This window comes from Aquarana catesbeiana, linkage group LG05 (genome assembly GCF_042186555.1).
Source record: "Aquarana catesbeiana isolate 2022-GZ linkage group LG05, ASM4218655v1, whole genome shotgun sequence".
NCBI lineage: Eukaryota > Metazoa > Chordata > Amphibia > Anura > Ranidae > Aquarana > Aquarana catesbeiana.
In genome coordinates, this window is record NC_133328.1 from 217,589,286 (window position 1) to 217,603,995 (window position 14,710).

General features: G+C 42.4%; 1 protein-coding gene across 3 annotated transcripts in view; it reads left to right on the plus strand.

Annotated features, from left to right (window-relative positions):
• Positions 1-14,710, plus strand: part of HECW1 (HECT, C2 and WW domain containing E3 ubiquitin protein ligase 1) — a 415,705-nt gene that overhangs the window by 294,547 nt on the left and 106,448 nt on the right. For all 3 annotated transcript variants that reach the window (XM_073630548.1, XM_073630547.1, XM_073630550.1), the window contains one exon: positions 5,025-5,194. In XM_073630548.1, the coding sequence (XP_073486649.1) occupies positions 5,025-5,194 (170 nt within the window). The remainder of the gene's footprint in view (positions 1-5,024; positions 5,195-14,710) is intronic.

A 14,710-nucleotide genomic window follows, 5' to 3' on the forward strand; every position in this document is an offset into this window, starting at 1 on the left:
TAGCCAAATTTACTTTAACTCCTCCCTGGCCATGCCCCCATCAGTCAGGGCTCTCTTTCCCGAGGGGCTCAAGAGGCCTTCATTATCAGTACCGGAGGTAAACTAAAAGGATCATTTAAAAATGCAACAAGTTGCGTTTGGGAGATGCCATGTGTACAGGCCCAGGGATCACATTTCCCATACCCTAAAATGCTATAATATTAAGCAGATTTATTAATTAATAAAGGATCTTTCACAAACACATTACCAGTGCATGGGAAAGGAACTACATTGACAATACCAAAGAGATAATAAGGTTACAGCTTAGAAAACTTTTATTAATATTAACCTGTTAAGGACCGCCCCACGCAGATATACTGCAGAAGGGCAGCCCTCCTGCGCAAAATCACATGCCTGTACGTGATTTTGTGCACTGGGTATGGGGCATGCATGCACGAGGCGCTGGTGACCCGCTCCTGCTGTGATTGGACACAGTGGGAGCCAATCAGCGTGTCTGGCGGATGCAATGTCTGCCGAGACACGGCGATCGTTCTCAGGACAGGCAGACCGCTGTTCTGTGAGAGGGGAAGATGGGGATCTTGTGTTCCTGCTATGCAGGAGCACAGATCTCTGTCTACCCCCAGTCAAAGCACCCCCTGCACAGTTAGAAAGCACTCCCTAGGAGCACATTTAACCCTTTGATTGCCCCTGATGTTCCCTGCCAGTGTCGTTAGTACAGCGACAGTGCATTTTTTTAGCACTGTTAACTGTTTTAGTGTCACTTAGTGTCAGATTTGTCCCCTGCAATGTTGCAGTCCCGCTAGAAATCACTGATCACCGCCATTACTAGTAAAAAAAAAAAATAAATAAAAAATAAATTATTATATCCCATAGTTTATAGACGCTATAACTTTTGCACAAACCAATCAATATAGGCTTATTGGGATTCTTTTTTACCAAAAACATGTAGTAGAATACATATTGGCCTAAATTTATGAAGAAATTTGATTTTTTTACATTTTTTTATTAGGTGTGTTTTTTATATAAAAGATATATATATATTTTTTTTTTCAAAATTATTGGTCTCTTTTTGTTTCTAGCAAAAAAAATAAAAAACGCAGAGGTGATCAAATACCACCAAAAGAAAGCTCTATTTGTGGGGAAAAAAGGACATCAATTATATTTGGGTACAGCTTTGCATCACCACGCGATTGTCAGTTAAACTAACACAGTGCCGTATCGCAAAAAAATGTCCTGGTCATGAAGGGGGATAAACCTTCCGGGGCTGAAGTGCTTCATCATCACTAATGTTCCTTTATTATGGGCAGTAGTAAAAAACAGCATTATTGCCACTAGATGGTGCTGAGGAGCATAGAAAATATATATGTATTTTTGACCAGTTCCAACCCAGCCCCAGTACATGTACTGTGGCAGGGCAGCATGGGCAGGCTGGATCATGTACATGTATGTCATGCAGCCTTTTCCAGGTTAGGGGTGCGCAGTGCGCCGCTCCCCCAGTGGCTGTGTCCACCAGACACAGTGGATTGTGGCTCCTGGTACCTGGTAGCTGTGATTCCTATAGTAATGCTATGATAGGCCCACAGCTATCATATGGTACCTGGGCCAATTACAGCATCCTGTACCAAGTGATAGCCCTGGGTCAATCACAGCATGCAATAGTAACTCACATATGCTATTAATGTAAGCCATTCATCATAGTTCAAAACACTGCTGTTACAGTGAACATCAAAATAAACTATAGTGACACTGAACTATTCTGATGAAAGTATGTACAACAAAAGGTAAATAAAGAAAAAAATGTTTAAAAAAAGTTTTTTTAACATAGTGTCACCAGTCATTATCCCTGATCACTGCCACACCAGTCATAGGATGATGCTGTACTGCACTGGTGACAGTATGTAAAGAAAAAAAAATGAAAAAAACCGAATTGTATTTAATTCTTCATTTTCCCAAAAAATTTGACATTTGGGGGGGTATTTGTACTATCCTAAGATTTTAAGTGCCTCAAGAAATGTCATATGCCATCAGTACATCAGGATTGATCGATTTTCAAATATATATATATATACCATAGTTTGTAGATGCTATACCTTTCACTCAAATCAATTAACCAGATGCCGACAGGGCCATAGCCAAAAGAAGGCTACAGCCCAGTCATCTTATTCTGGGGGGGTGTCCATGGATGTCCTTACAGAATCGCACTCCCGAGCGCCCCCTGGGGCGCGCACCTGGGAATGTCTGTGACCGTCATGTCCTCCGGACCCGGTGCATCACGGACTGAGGTAGAGGGCCAATGACAGCGGCCCTTTACCACGTGATCGCTCCGTCCATGCTTATCCGTGCTCATCCATGCCCATCCATGCCTCATCCATGCCCATCCATGGCTCATTCATGCTCATCCGTGCCTCATCTGTGCTTATCCATGCCACAGCAGCACTCATCCTTGCCATATCCATGCCACATCAGTGTTCATCCGTGCCACATCCATGTCACATCAGTTTTCATCCATGCTGCATCCTTGCCACTACAATGCCCATCAGTGTCTCACAAAAGTGCAATAGGTATTCAACTTAGATTTGAAATGTATGTCCCTGATGGAGCTCCCTGCACGTTGGGCAGGCTGTGGAAAAGTCTCCCACATGTGGTATTGCCATACTCAGGAGGAGTAGCAGAATATATTTTGCAGTGTAATTTTTGCAATATGCATGCTATACATGCTATGTGTTAGAAATATCTTATAAATGGACAACTTTCTGTAAAAAAAAAAAAAGTGTTTTTATTTTCTTTCCACGTTTTCCAAAAACTTGTGGAAAAAAATGACATGTGACATGTTCAAAATGACATGTTCAAAAGACTCATTATGCCTTATAGAATATACGTTGGGGTGTTTGCTTTCCAAAATGGGGCCATTTGTGGACATTTCCTTTGTCCTGGTGCTCCAGGGCCTTCAAAAGTGTAGTAGTCTAACAATCAAATGTGTAATTTATGTCCCTAGAACACCTGACGTTGCTTCCTGCATGTTGAGCCTTTGTATGTGGCCTGGCTGTGTAGAAGTCTCACACGTGTGGTATCGTCATATTCAGGAGGAGTAGTAGAAGTAGTAGAATGTGTTTCGGGGTGTAATTTGTGGTATGCATATGCTTTGTGTGAGAAATAACCTGTTAATATGACAATTCTGTGGAAAAAAAAAGAAAAAAAAATCTTCATGTTGCAAAGAATTGTGGGAAAAAATTACAACTTCAAAAAACTCATCATGCCTCTTACTAAATACCCTGGATTGTCTACTTTCCAAAAAGGGGTCACTTGGGGGGTATTTGTACTTTCCTGGCTTGTTAGTGTGTCAAGAAATGAGAGTACATCAGATGTGATCAGGTGAGATAAATTTTCAGTGATTGGCACCATAGCTTGTGGACTCTATAGCTTTCACACAGACCAAATAATATACACTAATTTGGGTTATTCTTACCAAACATATGTAGCAATATAAATTTTATGAAGAAAAATTAGCAAAATTTTTAATCGAAACAAAGAAAAATGCTTTTTTTTTTTACAAAATTTTCGGTCTTTTTTCATTTATAGTGCAAAAAATACCACCAAAAGAAAGCTATATTTGTGTGAAAAAAGGGACAAAACATTCATATAGTTAGCATGTTGCATGACTGAGTAATTGTCATTCAAAGTGTGAGAGCGCTGAAAGCTGAAAATTGGTCTGGTTAGGAAGGGGGTTTAAGTGCCCAGTGGTCAAGTGATTAATATACACTTAGTGGGATTTTTTTTTACCAAGACATGTAGCGGAATACATTTATCCTTTTTTTTTAAGAAATGTGATTTTATTGAATATGTTTTATGACAGAAAGTAGAAAATATCATTATTCAAATACCAACAAATAGAAAGCTCTATATGTGTGTGAAAATATATACATTTCATTTGTGTACAGTGTTGCATGACCGCCCACTTGCCAGTTAAAGTAGCACAGTGCTGAATAGCAAAAAATGGCCTAGTCATGAAGGGAGTAAATACTTCCAGAAGTCAAGTGGTTAAAAAGCGATACAATTTAACTATTCTAGAGCATACTAAAGAGGATTAACAAATGAATGTAACCAATAAATGTTAAGGATTACATTTATTTGTTTATTCCCTCTATTGTTACATTGTATCCCTTTTTACAAAGACATATGAATTTCCCAAGCTCCTCAGCTTATATAGTGACATTTTACCCCTGCCCATAATAAAAGAACATTCATTTAGAATAAAAAATAGTCTAAAGAACATTTTTTTTTGCCCAGTTTTGCACAGTTACCTGGACTTCGGTAACTGTCTGCCCATAGGGAAGATAAGGGCAGGCAGCTGTGCTGTTAATCTGTAGGAGACTGAAATTGATCTGCTGATAAAATGCTTTACAGAGTCCTAAGAAAAATAGTAATAAATGCACATTTTTTTTTAAACAACTAAAAGCATGTACAAGAATATTTGAAAGTTCAAGCAGTCAAATACACATTGTGAATACCCAGATAGCAAGGATAGCTTAATTTGTGGCAGTATTGAATTATTAGTCGTGTAACTTGCTGTACATTTTCACTGGCAAGAGCACTTAAAGAACAAGTTCTAGTTGACACTTTTCCAATCTGTAGCAAATTTGCATGGCAAGTCTCTAGCAAGGCAAAGTTGCAGTGGTGAGTCTACAGCAAGAGCTCTGCAAGTCAGTGTCCCCTGTGGTGGGATGACTATTGCACAACATAACTGAACCAGAACTTGCAGCAGACTTGCAGAATGTTTGCAAAGAAAGTTGATCTGGAGTCATGCAATGCGGACATGCTGCAATTGTGCAACAAAGTTGTGAAGCCTGGCAAGCTTAGCAAGTCATTTTCAAGCTTGCAGCTCAATTGCTTACTATTTGAGTAATACATCATGTAAAGGTTTGATAACTGTCCTCAGTATGTTTTGATGGTACTTGGCAACATGTTTGAAGACTGTCATGCTAGTCCTATTTTGATGATTTTGTGCTCATTTTAATTTTTTTTAGATTTCCAAGCTTTGGGGTTAAAGAAAGGGATGTTCTTCAATCCAGACCCATATTTAAAAATTTCTATTCAGCCTGGTAAACACAGCATTTTTCCAGCACTCCCACACCATGGCCAAGAGAAAAGGTCAAAAATTATATGCAACACCGTCAATCCTGTTTGGAAAAGAGAAGTAAGTCTCATTATATTATGTAATTACTGTTAACGTTAAATTAATCTTTCCTTGATAATAATTAAAGTAATAGATTCACTTTACAGGGGGCACTGTAGGCAGTCTGTACTTTCCTTTCCCCCAATACCCTGCCACCCCGAAAGGCCACCAAAGCCCAGAGTACTACCTGGTACTTCCTGAACACTCAGGGCCTAAGACATGCTAGCAATATACATATAGGTGCCACCTCAGGAAGGACACCTGAAATTGCTGGGACTAAGCTATCAAAATTATAACTGATTGCTGGTCTGCTGCAGAAGGCTGACAGTGCTCCTGAAGCATCGCACTTGCAAAACCATCCCCTGCTGCCTGCAATCCCACCCTTCCCACAATCTCACCCAATTATGTCCTGCCAACCAGGTGCTGCAGCACACACATGAGATATTGACTGCACAGCTGGCTCCAAAGAAAGGTACTATCAGGTGAGTCTACATTAGGCTATGGCCCTCTGATCATTGCTGCAGCTTAACCACTGGCAAAGGGGCAAACGATGTCAACCAGTGATCTACTCTCTAAGATTTACCTGGGGGCACAACTGGATGGAGCAGACTGCAGCCATGGAAAAACTGCTGGTGGAGCAGCAAGTCCTTGCTTGTGGAGGTTGGCAGGCAGGGCCAAGGCAAGTAAAGGGCCTGATGGGATTCAAAGATGATTTTTGTCATATGGGATGGTGGTTTCCCTGACTTCAAGAGCTTTTTCGCAACTGATGTCTTCCAGCAATAGTGTTTAGCATAGAGATTTCTGAAGGCTCGGTTTCCTTCCTTGATGTACGATTTACATCCCAAGACGAAGAGATGTCAACTTCAGTGTCATTAAACCCACCAATAAGAACATGCTGTTACATTACCATTTCCAGTTTATGCATGTGTTATGAATCTGTTCAGATCCAGGCACACGTACTCATCAAATAAATGCTATGTATCAGAAATTTGTTACACCACAATAGTTCTTGATCCGACACTTGAACTGCAAGGAAACTGACAGAGTGTAAAGTTGTAAGACAAACCACTGTTGAGAGAATCCGTTTTTCTGCCCCCTGCACCCCTCTTACACAGACCACATCTGCCCCCTGCATCCCTCTTACACAGACCACATTTGCCCCCCTCTTACACAGACCACATCTGCCCCCTGCAACCCTCTTACACAGACCACATCTGCCCCCTGCACCCCTCTTACACAGACCACATCTGCCCCCTGCACCCCTCTTACACAGACCACATCTGCCCCCTGCACCCCTCTTACACAGACCACATCTGCCCCCTGCACCCCTCTTACACAGACCACATCTGCCCCCTGCATCCCTCTTACTCAGACCACATCTGCCCCCTGCACCCCTCTTACACAGACCACATCTGCCCCCTGCATCCCTCTTACAAAGACCACATCTGCCCCCTGCACCCCTCTTACACAGACCACATCTGCCCCCTGCACCCCTCTTACACAGACCACATCTGCCCCCTGCATCCCTCTTACACAGACCACATCTGCCCCCTGCATCCCTCTTACACAGACCACATCTGCCCCCTCTTACACAGACCACATCTGCTCCCTGCATCCCTCTTACACAGACCACATCTGCCCCCTGCACCCCTCTTACACAGACCACATCTGCCCCCTGCACCCCTCTTACACAGAACACATCTGCCCCCTGCACCCCTCTTACACAGACCACATCTGCCCCCTGCACCCCTCTTACACAGACCACATCTGCCCCCTGCACCCCCTCTTACACAGACCACATCTGCCCCCTGCACCCCCTCTTACACAGACCACATCTGCCCCCTGCACCCCTCTTACACAGACCACATCTGCCCCCTGCACCCCTCTTACACAGACCACATCTGCCCCCTGCATCCCTCTTACACAGACCACATCTGCCCCCTGCACCCCTCTTACACAGACCACATCTGCCCCCTGCACCCCTCTTACACAGACTACATCTGCCCCTGCACCCCTCTTACACAGACTACATCTGCCCCCTGCATCCCTCTTACACAGACCACATCTGCCCCCTGCATCCCTCTTACACAGACCACATCTGCCCCCTGCACCCCTCTTACACAGACCACATCTGCCCCCTGCACCCCTCTTACACAGACCACATCTGCTCCCTGCACCCCTCTTACACAGACCACATCTGCCCCCTGCACCCCTCTTACACAGACCTCATCTGCCCCCTGCTTCCCTCTTACACAGACCACATCTGCCCCCTGCACCCCTCTTACACAGACCACATCTGCCCCCTGCACCCCTCTTACACAGACCACGTCTGCCCCCTGCACCCCTCTTACACAGACCACATCTGCCCCCTGCATCCCTCTTACACAGACCACATCTGCCCCCTGCACCCCTCTTACACAGACCACATCTGCCCCCTGCACCCCTCTTACACAGACTACATCTGCCCCCTGCACCCCTCTTACACAGACCACATCTGCCCCCTGCACCCCTCTTACACAGACCACATCTGCCCCCTGCACCCCTCTTACACAGACCACATCTGCCCCCTGCATCCCTCTTACACAGACCACATCTGCACCCTGCACCCCTCTTACACAGGCCACATCTGCCCCCTGCATCCCTCTTACACAGACCACATCTGCCCCCTGCATCCTTCTTACACAGACCACATCTGCCCCCTGCACCCCTCTTTCACAGACCACATCTGCCCCCTGCACCCCTCTTACACAGACCGCATCTGCCCCCTGCATCCCTCTTACACAGACCACATCTGCCCCCTGCATCCCTCTTACACAGACCACATCTGCCCCCTGCACCCCTCTTACACAGACCACATCTGCCCCCTGCATCCCTCTTACACAGACCACATAGTTACATAGTTAGTCAGGTTGAAAAAAGACACAAGTCCATCCAGTTCGACCATAAAAAATAAATAAATGGAATGTGTTAGTTATGTGTTAGTACCCAGTTATATTGTGTACATTTAGGAAAGTATCCAGGCTTTTCTTAAAGCAATCTACTGAGATGGTCAGAACCACCTCTGGCGGGAGTCTATTCCACATTTTCACAGCTCTTTCTGTGAAGAAACCTTTCCGTATTTGGAGATTAAATCTCTTTTCCTCCAGACGTAAAGAGTGCCCCCTTGTCCTCAGTGTTGACCGTAAAGTGAATAACTCAGCACCAAGTTCACTATATGGACCCCTTATATATTTAACCACATCTGCACCCTGCATCCCTCTTACACATACTACATACATAAAAGAGATCACTGGTTCACCACCTCCCACAGCAGAGTGCCTGGAGCCTAAAAGGTCAATCAGCAAGCCTGGGCATATATACCCCTTTGTAAGTTTCTCAGATATGTAACATTTAAACATGACTTCTGAGGGATCTGGCAGCCAAAGTAAAGGCTCCTTACAGTGCCTTCTTTAAAATGAATCTTTCACTCTGTCTTTATGGTAATAGCTTAAGTTCACTTTAAAGTCCCAAATTCACAAGCCTAATCTACAGATGGGAAAAGCAGATTATCTATATTCGCTATTTACCTTTGCTCCTGAGCTGCCCCCTGACACTAAGTTGAACCAATGCAGTGCATTGCTTCTCTAGCAGTATCCAAGCATCTTCAACAGCTACAAATCCAAAGGTTAGCATACCTTAATCAGCATGATCACACTGTTGCCACTAGATGGCAGCTCAACAGTATTTTATTTAAATCTTGCAAAAGTGTAATAATTTAGTTGAAAAAAAAAAAGTTTCCACCAGGTGAACTATACACATTTACCATACCAAGGATTTTGGCAAACATATTGCAGACTTATATTTATTTCTATTTTGAAGAAACTGCCTCCTCTTTTATTATGTCCTTTGCCAAACTGACTTTTAAATCGGAGGTACAGCCTTCGTTATCAACACCTGGTGCAATCTTAGTTTTGTAGTGAAAAAAGCAGCAGTGTCTGCGGGTAGCAAAAGTGTGGTAAAAATGCATATGCCCTGATTTTGCTGTGTTTCAGGTTTATTTGCTGTGCGTCTCTGGTGCGTTTTTTGGTTGTCTGGGTTGTCAAAAATGCGATTTTGCCGCAATTTCCATTCATTTCAATGGGAAGCTGCATTTTTGGTGTGGTTTTCAAAACCGCACCAAAGATGCAGCATGCAGGACTTTTCAAAACACACTGAACCTGTAACACAGTGGTGTGAAAAGTCCCATAGGATTTAAAGGGAAACATTTTTGTTGAATTTTTATGACAAAGAAAAAATGCAGGAAAAATGTATCAGTGTGAAAGGGCCCTTAGAAGGGATGAACTTTACAGAATATCTCACTAAGCTGATTTTTTTTTTTTTTTTAACAAAACTGGATTTTTTATTGGATTTTTTTTCCAACACTTCTATATAGCCATCCATAGACATTTCTACAGATAAATATATGGATATACTATAAATCCAGGGATGACTGGGCATTTCAGCAAATCTAAAGCTAGCCATAGAAGGATTCGGTCAGAATGAGTGTCCTCATTGAAAGATTTCCTTTCTAATCATGTTCTGGTGACAATACAAAACTTGAGATTTTCTTTCACTTTTGGTGACAACCGTAAGCAGGGCAAATGGAAACAGGACACAAGGGGTGAATGGAGGTAGGGGGAGAAATAAAAACCTGACAGGTGTTCTAATCCCTCTCTACTTTATCCAAAACAGAAAAAAAAAGTTTTTGCCTTTAGTTATATTTTAAAGCTGAGTATAGAGAAGTATATTAAACCCCATTTAGTTTATTAAATATACAGTTGGAAGTGATTTGTTATATCTGTTTGATAAGTTTAAAACATTCTTATTGATCCTGTCAGAAATCCAGTGCTATCCTGTCCACCCACTTCTGTCAGCTACTGAAAACCTACCCCGTGAGGAGAGGGGGAGGTGTAATGTAGACCTTAACATATTTCCTGTCCTAGAGTAACAATGCTGCTCCTCCATAGATACAGTATAAGTCACCCTAGGATAGGACATGTGTTACTATCAAAAGCAACAGGTAAAAATAAAAAAACTGAATTGGAAAAATGAAAACAAATGCAGTCACCACATCTAAGGACTATAAGCAGCAATATATTTCACTTCTATTTCTGGGTTTAAGTTTACATATTTTCAATGTGACGTTTTTTTATCGTTTTAATATTTAAATAAACATTTTATTTTACAAATAAGTATTTAATACTGGGTACACCCATGACAGGTTTGAGTATTATGTATAAAGAGAGAGCATAGCAGTAGCTTTTTCCTCTCAGAATGTCTTTCAATAATGGAAACTCTGTTTGGAAGTTGTATAGATCAGCAAGTGGATCACACTGTTGTGTCTCTTTCAGCTATGTGTGTAATTTGAACTTCAAATAATCAGCTCTGTAAGTAACAGCCTTTTTTTTTCAGTAAAGCAGTTAAGATTAGCCTAGTAACCCCTGGATACCTGGTATTCTACATTAAAGCAAAACAATACTCACCTCAGCTCCAGCGATGCAGCGACCTCAAGCTCCCCGTCTGGTCACTGACATCTTCGGGCGGCTGGCTTCCGGGTCTTGATTGCCGACAACTGCCATTGGCTGGTCGGGATGATGTCACTCCTGCGCATGTGCGGGAGTTCAGTCAGATTCAGCATTGCCAAATTTGTACAGTGATTTGCGTGTGTGGGGCTCACTGTACAAGGGCGGACAGGCCTTGTAACTTTAATGCAGAAGAGACAAAGCATCTTCTGCATTAACCACTTGCCGACCGGGCCATAGCCGAAAGACGGCTACAGCGCGGTCGGCTTATTCTGGGAGGGCGTCCATGGACGTCCTCCCAGAATGTTGCTCTTGCGCACTCCAGCAAACATCCGTGACCGCCGGGTCCGGAAGACCCGGCGCATCACGGATCGCGGTAAATGACGGAGCGATCACTTGTAAACAAACCGGCGTCATGTCATGTCATGACGCTGGTTCCTCCCTCCCCTCTCTGTACCGTTCTGTACAGTGCGAGGGGAGAAGGGGAGATCGTTTTTAGCGGCGCTGTGGGCTGGATCTGTAGTGCCCACAGCGCTGCTCTGTGCCCATACTGTGCAATACTCTGCAATAATGTGCAATACTCTGCCAATACTCTGCAATAATGTGCAATACTCTGCAATACTGTGCAATACTCTGCAATACCCTGCAATACGCTGCAATACCCTGCAATACTCTGCCAATACTCGCCAATACTCTGCAATAAATTTTAACAGAAACAAAGATGTTTTTTTTTTTTACCGAATTTTCAGTCTTTTTTGATAGCGCAAAAAATAAAAACCCCAGCGGTGATTCAATACCACCAAAAGAAAGCTCTATTTGTATGAAAAAAAGGACAAAAATTTCATATGGGTACAGTGTTGCATGACTGAGTAATTGTCATTCAAAATGTGAGAGCACCGAAACCTGAAAATTGGTCTGGTTAGGAAGGGGGTTTAAAGTGGAGTTCCACCCACTTTTACAACTCTTCAGCATCCCTCACTAAACTGTGCACTGTAAACAAATTGAATATTTTTTAATTTTTTTTCTCAGCACCTACTGTATATCTGCTGTATTCATTTTTCACTTCCTCCTCCCTGGCCGCGGCCCATCGCATCATTTCCTGTTTGCAATGCCTTCTAGGAAGGGGTGGAAACTTCCTCTGAAACTGCCATTGCTATGGAAACCTGACCTGAAACCTATTACACTGCTTGTGCTGCACTGAGCATGTGCGAGATCTGCAAGGATGAGATCCAGGAAGAAATACAGTCTGGCTTCAGATGCCCAAACTTAAGATGGCCATGGCCTGCTGTAAGTTTATAAAATAACAAACTACTGCTATAAACTAACAAAACAGACCTTAGTTTACAGACTAACTTTACTAGAATACATTAAGCTTGTGTATTATAGGGGTATTTTTATTTAAAAAGTATAATTTCGGCCGGAACACCACTTTAAGTGCCCAGTTGTCAAGTGGTTAAAATTCCTCCTGTCCGCCAATTTTATTTCCATAGGCTAAAGTTCCCCTTTAATTTGCCTGAAACAAATATTTTTTACAAATACATTAATTTACATGAAAAAAAATATTTTTACAACTTTACTTTTTTACTCCTGAGCACAAATAAAATATAGAAGATACTATACATTTCCTTTAAGCACCCCATGAAAAAGCAAGCTCAGTAGTTGTGGAAGATTATAGTAGTTGGCAGTCGATTGAGGATGGTCAGATCCAACAGTTGTCAACAAGATGTATTCTTCTTCAGCTAGATATACAGTAGGTTGGCTAACAACCACCAGTGAGATCTCTACATGTCCACTTCTGCATCTATCAGGGACCTGCTCCAGTCTTCTCCTATGGGTGAATACAAGGAATGCTTTATTATTTTTTACTGTACATTTTGTTACATCATTACAGCTATGCAAATTTTAGGATAGAGTCTGGCACTAAAAAAAAAAAAAAGGGATTTGGAAAACTCATCAAACATGTCACTTTAAATGATTTTATTTAAATTGTATGTAATAATTTTCTTTAAAATGCTTATGTGCATATTAATTGGTTGTCCCATTTTCTGCCCGTTGGCATACACTACTACATGCTTTTTAGAGGATAATTAAAAGCACAACTGATAAATATTTTAGTGTGCTGGGCACAGGGAGGATAATTGCAAAGGACAAGTGGTTTCAAGTGGTTTTATATTTAATATCCCAAGCAAGCTTTGCATTTTATGGACTATTTTGATATGCCAGTATGCTAGCTCATATAAACATTGCTATAATTATCTTACAAAAGTGATCAAAACTATTAATCAGACACTGGGTGAATGACACTTACAGCCAGTAGCATTTGTTGGGCTCAATATAGTAGGTAAGGCTGGGGATAGAGAAACTGCAAAAGCAGTCTAGAGGTGCATGGCTTTAGGTCTTGGCAAATGCTCAGTATGGTGAACTGTAAAACCAATTACTGGGGGCTAGGAAGCAACTGGTGATATTAAACCCTAAAAAACCCTAAAAATTATGTAAACCCTAAAAATGAGCTTCTCTTAATTCATCCTTTTTGGTCTCTTTAAGCAGAGCTTGCCATAGAAAATAGGGTAAACCAGTGGAGGGTGGTGAGTTCCTCTTTTGGGGGGCAGCAAACAAACAACACCCCCCCCCCCCAGCGGCATGGCAATGAAACAGAAGCCCCCCCCCCCGCAGTCGGTCCAGTACTTACCCGCTCGTGTGGCGGGGCTGTGGTGTCATCTCCTCTCCTGGAGTTGCGGGCAGCAGCCGTGGAGGCTAAGGTGTCCACTCATCCAGCTTCCTCCGCCGTGTGTCTCCTCTTCCGCCAAAGCGCTAGGCATCCCATAGGATCACCTGACGCTTTGGCCAATCGGAAAACAGGTCTCACAGACCTGCTTCCTGATTGGCGGGGAGGAACTTTAGTATGATAATAGCGAAAATTAATTTTCTTATCGTCACACAACTGGGTGGGCTCGGAGTGCAATGCTCTGCGCTCCGAGCCGACCCTTTTTTGAAGCCTATTAGAGCCTCTGGCTCTAATCAGGTGCTTCAAAAAAAACACCCCGCTGCACTGGAATCCATGGTCCAGCGCCTCTGATATGTAGATCGGGGGGCCGGATGCATGGATAGGGGAGGCGGCACCTGTGCGCCCTCTATGGATGGGCCACCATTGGGGTAACCACATTAGACTAAGGCCCTCCTTTCTCCTTTCCTAATCACTGTGTAATAATAGTGTTAAAATGTATATGTGGGGAAAAAGTTACAAAATATATATATATATATATATATATATATATATATATATATATATATATACATATATATATATATATATATATATATATATATATATACATACAGTACTTATGTTGCCCCCAGGTTCTGCCCACGGTGGCTAGGCAAGATCCTGAAAATGCTGGGAATCCCCAATCTTGCTGAAAGATACTTATGAACACTTGATAACATTTTCGACCACTGCTCCATGCACAATTTTTTCAGTAGTAAGATGTTTGAGGGCTTCCTTGCATGGCCTGCCTGTTTTAAATCATTCTACAACATTTTAATTTGATTTATATCAGGGCTTTGACTAGGCCAGTCTTTAACACAATTTATTCTTTTTGAACTATTCCTTGGCGTATTTGCTAGTGTGCTTCAAATAATTATCATTTCCAGTTCAACTTTAAATTTCAGACAGTTCTTTGAAGCATACTTCAAACTGTTGCAGAATTCATAGATAACTTAAAGACTGCAAGCTGCCCAGGCCCTGAAGCACCAAAGCAACCCAAAACCATAGCAATGCCATCGCCATGTCTCACCTGTTTGTACAAGGTTCTGAGATGTCTTCCATTTGCACCAAAAATGTTTACTGTGACTGTTGCCAAAAAAAATTAAAAAATCTCTTTGGTTCATCAGTCCACAGCACACAGCAATTTAGAAGGCTACTTTTAAAATCAAACATGCAATTCTTGGGCTGTATTTACTGGGCAAATTAGTAATAATTTGAAATCTACACCACCTG